This window comes from Silurus meridionalis, chromosome 10, assembly GCF_014805685.1.
Source record: "Silurus meridionalis isolate SWU-2019-XX chromosome 10, ASM1480568v1, whole genome shotgun sequence".
Lineage (NCBI taxonomy): Eukaryota > Metazoa > Chordata > Actinopteri > Siluriformes > Siluridae > Silurus > Silurus meridionalis.
Window position 1 is genome coordinate 1,379,837 of NC_060893.1, and position 12,996 is coordinate 1,392,832.

The 12,996-nt window shown below is 39.2% G+C and overlaps 1 protein-coding gene across 21 annotated transcripts in view; it reads left to right on the forward strand.

Annotated features, from left to right (window-relative positions):
* The window catches only part of LOC124391912 (AP-3 complex subunit beta-2), a 45,392-nt gene that overhangs the window by 23,884 nt on the left and 8,512 nt on the right, over positions 1-12,996 (forward strand). For 7 of the 21 annotated variants that reach the window (XM_046858604.1, XM_046858606.1, XM_046858607.1 and 4 more), the window contains exons 3-17: positions 1,187-1,261; positions 2,054-2,149; positions 3,593-3,753; positions 4,893-4,959; positions 5,052-5,234; positions 5,325-5,510; positions 7,044-7,141; positions 7,530-7,584; positions 7,726-7,797; positions 7,893-7,955; positions 8,041-8,173; positions 8,383-8,492; positions 8,630-8,806; positions 10,159-10,345; positions 10,881-11,011. In XM_046858604.1, the coding sequence (XP_046714560.1) occupies positions 1,187-1,261; positions 2,054-2,149; positions 3,593-3,753; positions 4,893-4,959; positions 5,052-5,234; positions 5,325-5,510; positions 7,044-7,141; positions 7,530-7,584; positions 7,726-7,797; positions 7,893-7,955; positions 8,041-8,173; positions 8,383-8,492; positions 8,630-8,806; positions 10,159-10,345; positions 10,881-11,011 (1,794 nt within the window). Of the gene's footprint in view, positions 1-1,186; positions 1,262-2,053; positions 2,150-3,592; positions 3,754-4,892; positions 4,960-5,051; positions 5,235-5,324; positions 5,511-7,043; positions 7,142-7,529; positions 7,585-7,725; positions 7,798-7,892; positions 7,956-8,040; positions 8,174-8,382; positions 8,493-8,629; positions 8,807-10,158; positions 10,346-10,880; positions 11,012-12,482; positions 12,543-12,996 lie in introns of all 21 variants that reach the window. The other 14 variants (XM_046858602.1, XM_046858588.1, XM_046858592.1 and 11 more) reach the window with 3 other exon arrangements.

Consider the following 12,996-nt stretch of genomic DNA (forward strand, 5'->3'; position numbering starts at 1 on the left):
GTTTACACTGGTCATAAGTGCGGGATGAACTTTTTTCAGCATTGCATTTCACGTTTAGTCCCAGTTTGCTCTTATAATTCCCACCACTCTTCTGGGAAGACGTTCCATCAGATTTTGGATTTAGATTACGCTTGTGAACATTTGTGTTCATCAGACACAAGGGTACAGGTAGTGATGTAGGTGAGAAGGTGAGGAGGCCTGGGGGTGCATTCAGTGTTCACGTTCATCCCAAAGGTGTTCAATAGGGATGAGATTAGAGCTCTATAGCAGGCCACTCAAAATCTTCTTCTTCAAGACATGTAAACCAGATCTTCAATAAGGCTGGATTTGTGTATTTGGAGCAGGTTTGGGTGTCCAAGTTCAAGCGGAAGCCAAATTTGATTATACTGCGTCTTGTACAGAACCGCAGAAGAACCACAAAAGGAATACCGTTGTCCTTATAGTGTATTTCTTAACTGTATACAAGTGTTTATTAAAATGTAGGCTCTCAGATGCACCTAGCTACGGCATAGAGTGGCCTGTACAATGTCATGATATTAAGTAGGACAGTGTGTGTGTGTGTGTGTGTGTGTGTGTGTGTGTGTGTGTGTGTGTGTGGCTTGGGTGTGTAGTACAGCCTGGTGTTAAATATTCATTCTTGGTGTCAGATTCTCCGAGTTGCAGCAGAGAAGCTGCAGCCTAAAATATTTATCGCATGAAGCAAAGACGAGGGGAAAAAGCAACAGCTTGCTTTGACATGGTTTCTATTATCAGAGTCGTGCAGGCAGCTGGAGTATTGGTGACAGGTTGAAAGTCACCATGGAACCACAAGTTTAATCTGGATCGATGAGAAAATAAAAACGTATCTGGTTAAGACAGGATTGGTTAACTCTTCACTGAGGCTTTGAGAAACCTGATGTAGAAGATAATTACTAATAGAAATCTCATTAATTATCTATCACTAATAAGTATTATTATAGAGAAGCTCTTTTTCTCTACTTTCTTTGTCTCTAGCTTCCACCCAAAACACTGTCGTACTGAGAAGTGTATATAAATCGACCCCAGTGCCTGCGAGGTCATACAGTGAATATACATCCATAGATTCTGTTTGCATAATCGTTCCACAGTAGAGCAATTTGTACAGAACTGCTCCCAAAACTGCTTTATTGTGACAAGTATTCGAGTTGATTTTTTTCCCTTGCTATAGATGATTGCCAGAGGGAAAAATGCGTCCGATCTCTTTCCTGCTGTGGTGAAAAACGTGGCGTGCAAGAACATTGAGGTGAGTTTGAAACACTCAATTGATGCTGTTATGATGTGAAATCAGCAGTGGGCATGTAGCACGAAAACAACCAAAAAAAAAAGATTTTCCATCACTGGTTCGTACGAAGCAGCTGTTTTATAACCTTTCGTGACTTCTGCAGCTGCGGTGCAGGATGATAGGAAGTAATCAAAAACCAAATGAGTGTATTTGATTGACTCACAATGTGCATTTTTGTGTTACATGCGTTAAGTGTGGAAGCTAAAATGTGTGTTTATTTGGCATTTGCCAAGCCAGATTCCAATCCAGAAAACAAGAAGAAAACGCAGTAAGAGTACATAGAAACAGAAATATATATCATTTATATATAGATAAAGGAATCTATAAAACACCACCAGTGACAGGACAAAAACAAAGGATGGGCTTCTATGTGGTGCAACTGAAAAACATTCCCCTTTTGCCATTCTGTTGCCTTGTTGCTGTCTTTCCCATGTCAATCACAGCGACACAAGCCAATCATGGGTGCCTATGAGGTCAGGTATGTGGAAGAGGGTAGATAGTAATTACCTCAGAGTGTGTTCAACCTGATTCTGAAAAGTTGCTGCTAGCAGGACATCACATCTCTCAGAGAAAGCATGTGATCATCTTTTTTACCCTTGGAAGCTGTTGTCTGACTGAGGTACATTTTACAAATAATGTAAGCAAAGGACAGGAAGTGAATGAATTAAGAGAAACAGCTGTGTAGTTGGGAAAAACAAAGCATCATTTTTGAAATACAGTTTTAATGTGTAAATATAAATATGCCTGTTCTAGGTGAAGAAGCTGGTGTATGTGTATCTAGTGCGCTATGCTGAAGAACAGCAGGATTTGGCCCTGCTCTCCATCTCCACCTTCCAACGAGGACTCAAGGTTTGTTTTTGATGAATACAATTTTTTCAACTCCAACTCCCAGCATGCATTTTTTCTGCTCTGAATCTGTTGCCTCAAGGCTGCAATGTTCGGGGCACTCGGTCCTGAGATACAGGAAATATGTTTATAATGAAATATATACGATGTGCTTACTGATTTGTTATTCCTGTGAGAATTTTGTGGTCGTGTTCTGCATTGCTCTACAGAAGAACAATGCTAATGCAGATACACAATGCAGTCTTGCAACAGAGGATCTGCTCGACCAGTCAGTAGTGTGTGAGATGATGAAAGTGAAGATGGCATCGACAGTATTTGCATTTGTTTAGGAATAGTATCTATTAGTGGAAGTGAGGCAGCTGGACAAACTGATGCACTAAAGCGCTGCTTCATGCTTTGTTTTTCTTAAGATGAAGCAAATCCAAACTGCACAACAGGCGCATTAACCGAAGATCGCAATAGACTTCAAATTCCAGAATTCCAGAATAAATCTTGTACACCTGTAAAGATCACATATAATCTAAAATATGAATATGGTTCTCCTGTTCTGTATTCACTCATGAAGCATGAACCTATGTGACCTGACACCTGCGTGATTGGACATGACTCAGCATAGCTCCCTGAGTCATTTTCTCATTATGTGCAGACACCACCTAGTGACGTGATGGAGAAAATGCATTTCCTCCCTTTTCCTACAGTCACAATGCGGTGTATACAGTATATGCTGTAAACACGAATCGTATTCTTTACTGTACTTAAGTCATTTTTTCAGTTGTTTTACGTATCTGTACTTTAATGCATTTACATTTGGGGACACTTCACTACATCTCAAAGTCAAATATCTTTTTTTACTGAACTACATTTTGTGAAATCAGTGTTCATTTTTTTTTATTTATGATAAAAACTGGTCAAGCACGCAGCAATCCACCGATCAGGGTAGAGCACGTGCTCCTTTTTGAACTCGTTTTTGACTCTTGGTGGTGTCTAAAGGAATAAATGCGAGAGACTCTCGAACTCGCCACAACACCCGCGGCTTCGTTTGCGCGATTTTTGGGCTCATGATAATTGTAATAAAAATCAATCAGCGTTTGACCCATTAATATCATTCTATTATTAGATCAGTGTGCTGAGAGTCACAGAGTCTTGTGACAAAAATTATAATAGGAACATTATAGCCGTAATAAATCATAGTACTTTGAATATATACGTACATTTGAAGGCAAATACTTTTGTACTTCTACTCAAGTGAAAGTTTTAAGCAAACACTTTTACTGGAGTCATATTTTATCGAGTGGATCTCTAGTTTTACTCAACTGCATGTTTTGGGTTATTCTGTCCACCACTGGCATTTATGCACTTGATCGGTTTGTCACTTGACATCAGTTTGCCTTTCAGCCAATTCCTTTTCTCATTTTCACTTCCTTTCCTCCCCGAAAAAACCTACAGGATCCGAATCAGCTTATTCGTGCGAGCGCCTTGCGTGTGCTGTCCAGCATCCGAGTCACCATCATCGTGCCTATTATGATGCTGGCTATTAAAGAGGCGGCTTCTGATATGTCTCCGTACGTCCGCAAGACAGCCGCTCACGCCATCCCTAAGCTTTACAGGTACAATGTCTCACCACTGTGGCGCTAGATATGTTTTTCTATTGATTTGACAAGAAACCAAAGCTACTCGAGGTTCTAGAATGATGACATTAAAACCAACATTATTAGATTGAGTCTAACATGACAGAAGTGTTTGGATTTCAGCACATTGTTTCTTTGTTTTACAGCCATTTGGTTAAGAAGACAACTTTGGCAGCAGCTTCACTGATTTAAAAAATGTGGCCTGATGAAAAAGGTTTTTTTTAAATGCTGTCAGCTGCAATGACAGGAGGCAAAATTGACATCATCCCAAATCGCTTGTTAAAAAAATCTTATGTTTTGCTGAACATGGACTCAAATGTTAACTTATACTAATAAGTAACATTCCGCCATCCATCCCAGTTTAGGTCTTCGGCAAAGAGAGTCATGTTGGATGCTGATCAGCGAAACTTTTGTATGTTTAACGTTTGCCTCATGATTTGGCTCCGCCTAACTGTTTTATTAATAAAATCTTTTTTTTGTTTTGTTTTTTACTGCACTAAAATTCTCCCGTACCTTCATGACAATATCGCATTATAAACAATTACAATCAAACAAATATAATTTCAGGACATTGTGGTAGTTTTCTAAATCCTTTGGCAGATCGACTCGTTCTATTAACAAATAAATGCTCAAAATGAGCAAAACGATATGCCGTTAATAAAATACACGTCTGAGTAAATGGGTAAATAATGTTAGATTTGGTTTGTTGTAATTGAAGGGAAATTCTGGATTGCAGGATATTTTCACTTGCTAACTGAAATAGTGAAATGTACTACCAAGGGACCAGATTATTCTGAACTGTTGGAATTTTGCCGTCAGTGATCATGTCGCTCATGTGACGTGGTAAGAATAACCAGTCAGCTTTAAAAAGCGTCTCTATACCCAGCGCCATTCAGTCATGTGAGCATAAATAACATACAGCTGGAAACCCTGGTAACTTTATTACCGGTTTTTGCTTCCCTGTGGAGTGAATTTAATTCATCACTTCTGATTAAATAGCTGTATAGTCTCTCACTTTCTCTCTCTCACTTTCTCTCTCTCTATCTTTCTCTCTCTCTCTCTCTCTCTATCTCTCTCTCTCTCTCTCTCTCGCTCTTTTTCTCTTTCTCTCTTTAAAGCCTAGACCCTGAGCAGAAAGACCAGCTAATTGAAGTCATTGAAAAGCTGCTTGCTGATAAAACCACCGTAAGTTCCACCTCTTACTCCTATGACCAAAATGTCATCATCGTTTATTTCTTAATTTGTGTATCCTACACCGTGTGTGTGTGTGGTTTTAGCTGGTCGCAGGCAGTGTGGTGATGGCGTTCGAGGAAGTCTGTCCAGAGCGGATTGATCTGATCCATAAGAATTACCGTAAACTCTGCAACCTGCTGATAGACGTGGAGGAATGGGGTCAGGTCGTCATTATCAACATGCTCACTCGCTATGCCAGGACTCAGTTCCTTAACCCCAACATTAATGTATGTTCCTGTAACTCCAAATTCATCTCAGAAAATGAACAATAAGAAGGCTGTAGGATGAATCTGAGCTGCTGTATGTTATGTCTTTAGGAGTCCCTGCTGGACGAGGGTGGAGAGAAGGCTTTTTACGGTTCTGATGATGATGATGATGAGGATGATGATGAGAAGAGGGTTGAGGCAGCCAACCTTGCCAAGAGGAAACCGTATGTCATGGACCCTGATCATCGACTGTTGCTCCGAAACACCAAACCGCTTCTTCAGAGCCGCAACGCAGCTGTTAGTACAATAGTCGAGTCTAAACACTCTTTTACACCTCTATCCTAAAAGACAACATTTAAACGCTTTACTTTTTTTATGTCTGGATGAGGAACAAACAGAAGGCCAATAAAATAGATTGCAATTCTTGTAGATCTTGTACACTTTCCCCTGACCTGCAGATTCCACTTGAATTGTTAGAAAACTTTATATCAGACATATCACATTTATCTTATAGCTCATTCAGAGAATTGTACTAGTTATAAATAAGTAGATGATATCAACTAACTAGCAAAATTGCTAAAGATGTACTAATGCGAATGCAATGATGCATTAGCAGGTGTGCTAGCCATCCAGCTAGCAGGTGTGCTTTTGAGAACGTGGTTTATTCGCTATTTATTTCTGCTAGAAGAGGAAAAATAAATAGTACATAAAACTATAGTACTGATGTATGAAAGGAATGTCGTGCTTCCAATCATGCTGTTATACAGAATACATAGATATATCATATTCAGTATCTCACAAAAGTCAGTGCACCCCTCAGATTTCAGCAACCATTTTATTATAATCTTCTCATACTATAGAAATTACACTTATATTTTAGAGGAGTCAATGTGCAGCTTGTATAGCAGTCTACTGCTGTGGACTGTCCTCTTTCCTGTCATTACTGTCCTCTGAAAATAACTCGACATACAGCCATTATTGTCGGAATAACTGGCAACAAAAGTGAGTGCACCCTCAGTGATAACAGCTGTGCATTGTGTAACTATACAAAGCCACATGTATTATTTATTATGTGTGTATCTTGTATTAGAGCAGATCAAATTTGGCGCTTTGAGTCCAATTCTCTCATACTGACCACTGGAGGTTCTACATGGCACCTAATGGTGATCCTCTCTAAAGATTTGAGAATCAGAGTTGTTGCTCTGCACAAAGACGCCTCTGCTGTAAAAAGATCAGTATCACCCTGAAACTGAGTGACAGTACAGTGGTCAGGGTCATACAGAGGTTTTCCAAGACGGGTTCCACTCAGAACAGAGGGTCCATCAAAGAAGTTGAGTCCTCCTGATGTGTGCCAGGTGCAGCTACTGCTTCAGAAACAGACACTTGAGTGCTGCAGCATTGCTTTAGAGGCTGCAGAAGTGGAATGTCTGCTTGTCAGGAAGCCTCTTCCAGATATCAATGGTGCTCACACAAAATATTCACACTTTGGACACAGTTTTGACACGTTCACTGAGGGTGGACTCACTTTAGTTGGCAGTTATTTAGACAGTAATGGCTGTATGTTGAGTTATTTTCAGAGGACAGTAAATCTGTACTGCTACACAAACTGCACACTGACTCCTCTAAAATATATCCAAGTTTCATTTCTATAGTATTTATAGTTATATTTATATTTATTTAGTCCTCAAAATGGCACCAATTAAACAGTTTGAAGTCACATGACACCCAAGGCTACTATACGTATATATTCAAATATATAGCCTATGCCACTCCGCCATCATTTACCCCCACCCGCTTTCCTACTGCCTTTTTATATTTCTTTCTCTCCAGGTGGTGATGGCAGTCGCTCAGCTCTATTTTCATCTAGCTCCTAAAGCGGAGGTGGGCGTCATTGCCAAGGCACTGGTGAGGCTGATGAGGAGCCACAGGTCAGTAAAGGAAGAAGAACAACATTTTGCCCTTGGCTGATGCACTTAATAGTTTGCCCATAAACCTTCTGTGCAACCATTAAGGACTCTGTCCTCACTGATGAGGTTATCAGTCAGTGTCAAAAAGGAATGCTATCATTAAACCAGCATGCCCTTGAGATCTGAAAATGTTCTCACATAGTGGTCTAGTGAGACAAGACCTCAGATATGCTTTTCAATCCGAGATTTTTCTAAATGGTAATTGGACATGTATGTCACTTTGGTGGGTAAACATTGTGTTGGAATTGTTCAGTGCCCTAATGTAAATTGGAATTAAAAATGGTGGGTTCCAATAGTGTACAACTTATCATGCGCTAAAAATAATTTTAAGGTATTCTTTCATCTACAGTGAAGTCCAGTATGTTGTTCTTCAAAATGTTGCAACCATGACCATCAAAAGGAGGGTGAGTCATTTACAATAACTACTATTAGTAATATATTAGAAATGCAGTTTCAAAGACCATTGCCTGACTGAAATCCATAAAAATTCAACAAATAATGAGGTCTTGGTTTTGTCTAATTAACATTGTGCTGCTCTGCTGTAGGGTATGTTCGAGCCATACCTGAAGAGCTTCTATATCCGATCTACAGACCCCACTCAGATCAAAATACTTAAGGTGATTTGAATATCCAGATATAAATTAAAAACATTTTCCAGCTTTTAGACATTTTAAAATAAATTTGATTTTATTTCTTGTCCACTCCATTGCAGCTTGAAGTGTTAACCAATCTGGCAAATGAAACCAATATTTCTACCATTTTGAGAGAATTCCAGGTACAACATTTTATTTAAAAAAACTTTATTAAAGTGTAAGTGACGGTTAATTGAAATACTTATTAATCTATGTGATATTGAGTAGACATACATCAAAAGCATGGATAAGGACTTTGTAGCAGCCACCATCCAGGCCATTGGCCGCTGTGCCACCAACATCGGGGAGGTTAGAGACACTTGCCTCAATGGTCTCGTCCAACTTCTATCCAATAGAGATGGTAAGTGAAATGTTTTTTATCAAATTTGGTTACAGATAATATAATAACACACTTGCAACTTTAACATGTACAAAAAAGCCATTACACTCTCTTCTGAATACTTCTTATATAGACATGCACTTTTGCACAAAGATGGATTGAATCTTCAGGGGTGCTTGTAATATACGTCTAGTTCTGATATCAGCATGTTTTCTGTGTGTCTGCTACAGAGCTTGTAGTAGCAGAGTCGGTGGTGGTGATTAAGAAGCTCCTGCAGATGCAACCTGAGCAACACAGCGACATTATTAAACATATGGCGAAGCTTACAGACAATATACAGGTGAATCTCTTTTGGTCTGTTTAAAAAATGGCCATTGTTCTTAAATTACCATTCAAAAAAGCTCTAACAACAATTATATTGAATACATTTTTATTCAGCTCATGAACATAACCAGAGATCTTTTTTTTCTAACTAAGGTCCCAATGGCAAGAGCGAGCATCCTGTGGCTGATTGGCGAGTACTGTGAGCATGTACCTAAAATCGCCCCTGATGTTCTAAGGAAGATGGCTAAAAGCTTCACCAATGAGGAGGACATTGTCAAGCTGCAGATCATCAACCTGGCTGCCAAACTCTACCTGACCAACTCAAAACAGGTAAGAGCATGAGACCTGAAATTGAAGTGTATTTTACTAAAGTGTGGCTCTGTATTTACAGGGTTTTTGTCACTTTGAGATCTGATGATGGAGGTTTGGTGCTGTCCAAGGTTCTGAAATATGAATTGCCAAAGAAACATTTATGTAGCCAAGGTCAGTTTTACTTAAACATAAATTCCACAAACAACATCAGTTGGATTGATTTCATGAACAATCTTTTTGGAGTTTTCAAGGATAGAGCACAGGTCAGACCTGAATTTGGTTCTTGGACTAAAAAAAAAAAGTTAAAGGAGTGTAGATGAAAGCGTACTATATAAAAATTATATTAGATTTTTATATAGTTGGTTTTCATTTCCACTTCTTTAACACAATTTTTATCTTCAAAGCTTCAATTTAATTCAATTAAATTTTATTTGTATAGTGCTTTTAACAGTGGACACTGTCACAAAGAATCTTTAAATTAATACATTAATTAGAAATTTTACCTTGATATAATTGTCCCTATAAGTTTATCCCTAATGAGCAAACCAGTGGGGATAGTGGCAAGGGAAAACTTCCTGAGATGGTATGAGGAAGGAGGAAGAACCTTTGAGAGGAATCAGGCTCAGAAGAGAACCCATCCTTATCTGGGTGACACTGAATGCCCATTCATTGTAGTTTAATCATTGTTGAGGTTCAGCTGTTCACTGATGGACGCCTGAGTTCAAAACTGTGTCATGGCGACTGTAGCCCTAAACCATTGTATTCAATTGTTTATATGAATACAGCCCAAATCCATCCTAATGGTTCTTCAGTTTAACCCTCCACAGCAACCTATGGATCTTTAGACTTTTCATGTGGAGCCATCCTCAGCAGCAGTGCATAGTGCAGGATCGCTGGTATCTCAGGAGCATGTGTTGCTTAACAGAGGGTGAGAAAAATCAAAGCGCAAGCAGCAAGACTACTTATGACAGCACAATTAAAAGAGAAAGCCAGAAGGTAACACAGACACAAAGCTTTAGGATATATGTTGGCCAGCGACTCCACCATCAACATACCCGAGCACACGCGTGGCACCACACAGACCACACTCTCAGAACCACTGGCTTAGACAGTTGTATTGACTGGATTGTGTACGATCACCAAGATTGCATAGGTTTTTCTACATTAAAGGAAGTTTTTCAGAGGCAGAACCTATATAACATGTTGGTCATTGAACGGTCATTAAAATATAGAGTATGCCTAGTTGAGGTGTTGTACTGTGTAGACAAAATATTAGGAAACACACTGTGAGTAAAGACACTGTGTCACGCACACAAACTCTTTCTCTGATACAATATATAACTTCAAGTCTTCCATGTCTTCATATGTAGACCAAGCTCCTTACGCAGTATGTGCTCAACTTGGCAAAGTATGACCAGAACTATGACATCAGAGACCGCGCACGTTTCATCCGTCAGCTCATCGTCCCCACAGATAAAAGTGGAGCCTTGAGCAAATACGCCAAGAAGCTTTTCCTTGCCCTTAAACCTGCACCTGTACTAGAGTCTCCATTTAAAGGTAAACTAGCTTTGCTTTTGAGTTTTTTTTTAATTAATATTAAAGAGAAAGTTGTTCCTGGTTTCATATTTGTGCAGTTTTAAATATTTATTCTCTGTTTTTTGTATTTTATTTTGGAAATTGCTTTAAAAATGTGTTGGAAAAACTATTTAAATCGCATATAATAAAAATCTCCCAAAACCATATTCAATCTTGATCCACTGATTTCCATTTTTAAAACCGATCAAGAACTGGAGCAGTTTGTCCTATTTTCAGCAACCGTAAAACTACAAAGCAGAAAAAAAAAAGAATAAATAGGAACATGATGTTAATATGTTGAACCTAGCAAAGAAAAGTAAGCCTTTTTAGTCTTAAAAAATTAGATTTTGATATCAATTAGGGCAAAGTCATTGCCATTCATTTCACAATCGTTAGTAGAAAAAAAGGAAAAAAGACTGTTTGAGGTGATTAGTAACTGTTACTAGTAACTACTCTTATTGACTTTTGTTATCTATGATTTAGGGTTTGTGGTGTTTTTTTTTTTTTTGTGCAACAGACAGAGACCATTTCCAACTTGGCTCGCTGTCTCATCTTCTGAACACCAAAGCAGGCGGCTACCAGGAGCTGCCCGACTGGCCCGAATCAGCACCCGACCCCTCCGTGCGCAACGTGGAGGTGAAGGAATCTGTGCGTGCAGTGGGAACAGTTACTCTCAGAGGCAGGGCTTCGTGGCTCGGGTCTATGGGAACTGCTCCTCCACCCCACCAGAGGGAGCACCAACATGCAGGACACATAAAAAAATGCAACCAAAATTGGCCCCTCCCACAGCCATGTTTTATATCTCTCCTCGCTCATCAGCATAACTCCACCCTCATCGTGCATTGTCATTCCAGTTGGCTCACGGCCAGCCAGTAAGCTCGTATCAAGATAGTTCACAGTAGGAAGTAGGAGTTTTATGCTTTTGAGTGTTGAGAAATCATTTCAGAATCAGGTATTGTTTAGAATTCTGCCTTACTGATAAGCTACGTGGGATCAGAAAATCCATACCATTCATACAAGACCCCTGTTGGGCCTTCTGGAAGAGCAGCGCCCACAGAGCCCTCACCCCACATACACTCTGCACTCTACACACTGAAGCCACCTCGACTCATTACAGGCTCTGCACCTTCTCCATTACACTTTTAGCTCATGGAATTCTCAATAACTCAGCAGAGAAGTATTTACTGGTTGAGTCTAGGTTTGCTTTGTGTAGCTGTTGAGTGCAAGAAGGAAATGATGGTACATGAGAAAAAGGGACATACTTTTTCTCTCTTCATCAGAACGCATGCATCTGAAAAGGTTCCAATCAAATTTACCGGTGCTTGTAACCGTACCACCTCATAACCATGGGACCTGTACACCCCATTGTGTGTATATTTCATGGACAACATGACAGTTGCTTGAAAGTGTCTGAGGCTCGACTGACCGCAGTGCGTTCTTACTACGCCTAAAGTCATACAGTTAAAAGATCAAGTACAGTATGTTTTGTTTACTGGATTGGAGTCAAGAAGATTTATTTTTTCAAGTCAAGAAAAAAGTTCTCAGTTCTAAGAGTCCTCTTTTTATAAGTGCACATGATATTATTCAGCATGGTATTGATGAGGTGATTGACAGGTATGGGTTTAACCGATATATAAAAAAAAGAAAAAAGAAAGAAATATGGCCATGGCATCGTGGACATGCAGGCACTTATTTTTAATATTGAGAAAACTTTTAATATTAAAATAAAACAATGTGTCTTTCACTTTTTTCAAAATTTCTAGTTTGAGAAGAAGATTTGCTCTTGATCAATTTTTAGGCTTCCTGTATCTTTATTTAAATGAGTGGCGTCATGTTTTTCATCATATACACAACGATTGGTACAACCACAAGCGGAACCTTATTTGATTTGTGCCTTGTCGTAGATTTCCTTTACTGGATTGAGCAATCGTATATGTTTTATATCACTCATAATACATAATACTGCCAAGTCATAATGCAGATTTTCCTATTGAGGAGACCATGTTGTTATATCTGATTTCATTTCCCGTTCAGTGACCCTTTTCTGTTTGTTCCTTTATTACCCCTGTCTGTTTACTCCACCCCTGCCCCCTCCTCCTACAACATCGTCACCCCACAGCAAGAGGAAGTCATAGACACCAGTGAGGGGCGGATTGGTCTCCTTGGAGACTGGCGAGAGGTGCCCGCAAGTGTGCAGTGGCTTCTCCTCCTCCCTATCTCTTATTCTATCCATACTAGCACCATTTCCTCACACCTCCCAAAGCACAAATATTGAGGTTTTACTTAACTGTGGAATGCACTCTATTGATCTGCATTCCCAGTATAATATAGGAATTCTAATCAACTAATACCCAGATGATAAACAATTCTTTCTTTTTTTTTAAATTCATTGTTTGTTGTGTTTATGTGTGTGTCTTCTCTTACTCTGAAATCTGCTGTTGGACGATCTTCAACTTTCATCTCACTCCAATATCAGGTGTTTCATCGCATTTCTGTTGCACTTTCATTGATTTACAAAGGCTACCGTAACCTCGCGTTATAACAGATCACATGCTTTATAGCACATACACATTTAATATACATGAAACTTTTTTTATATCTTGTCTATTCAACAAAACCAAAAATTAAATGCA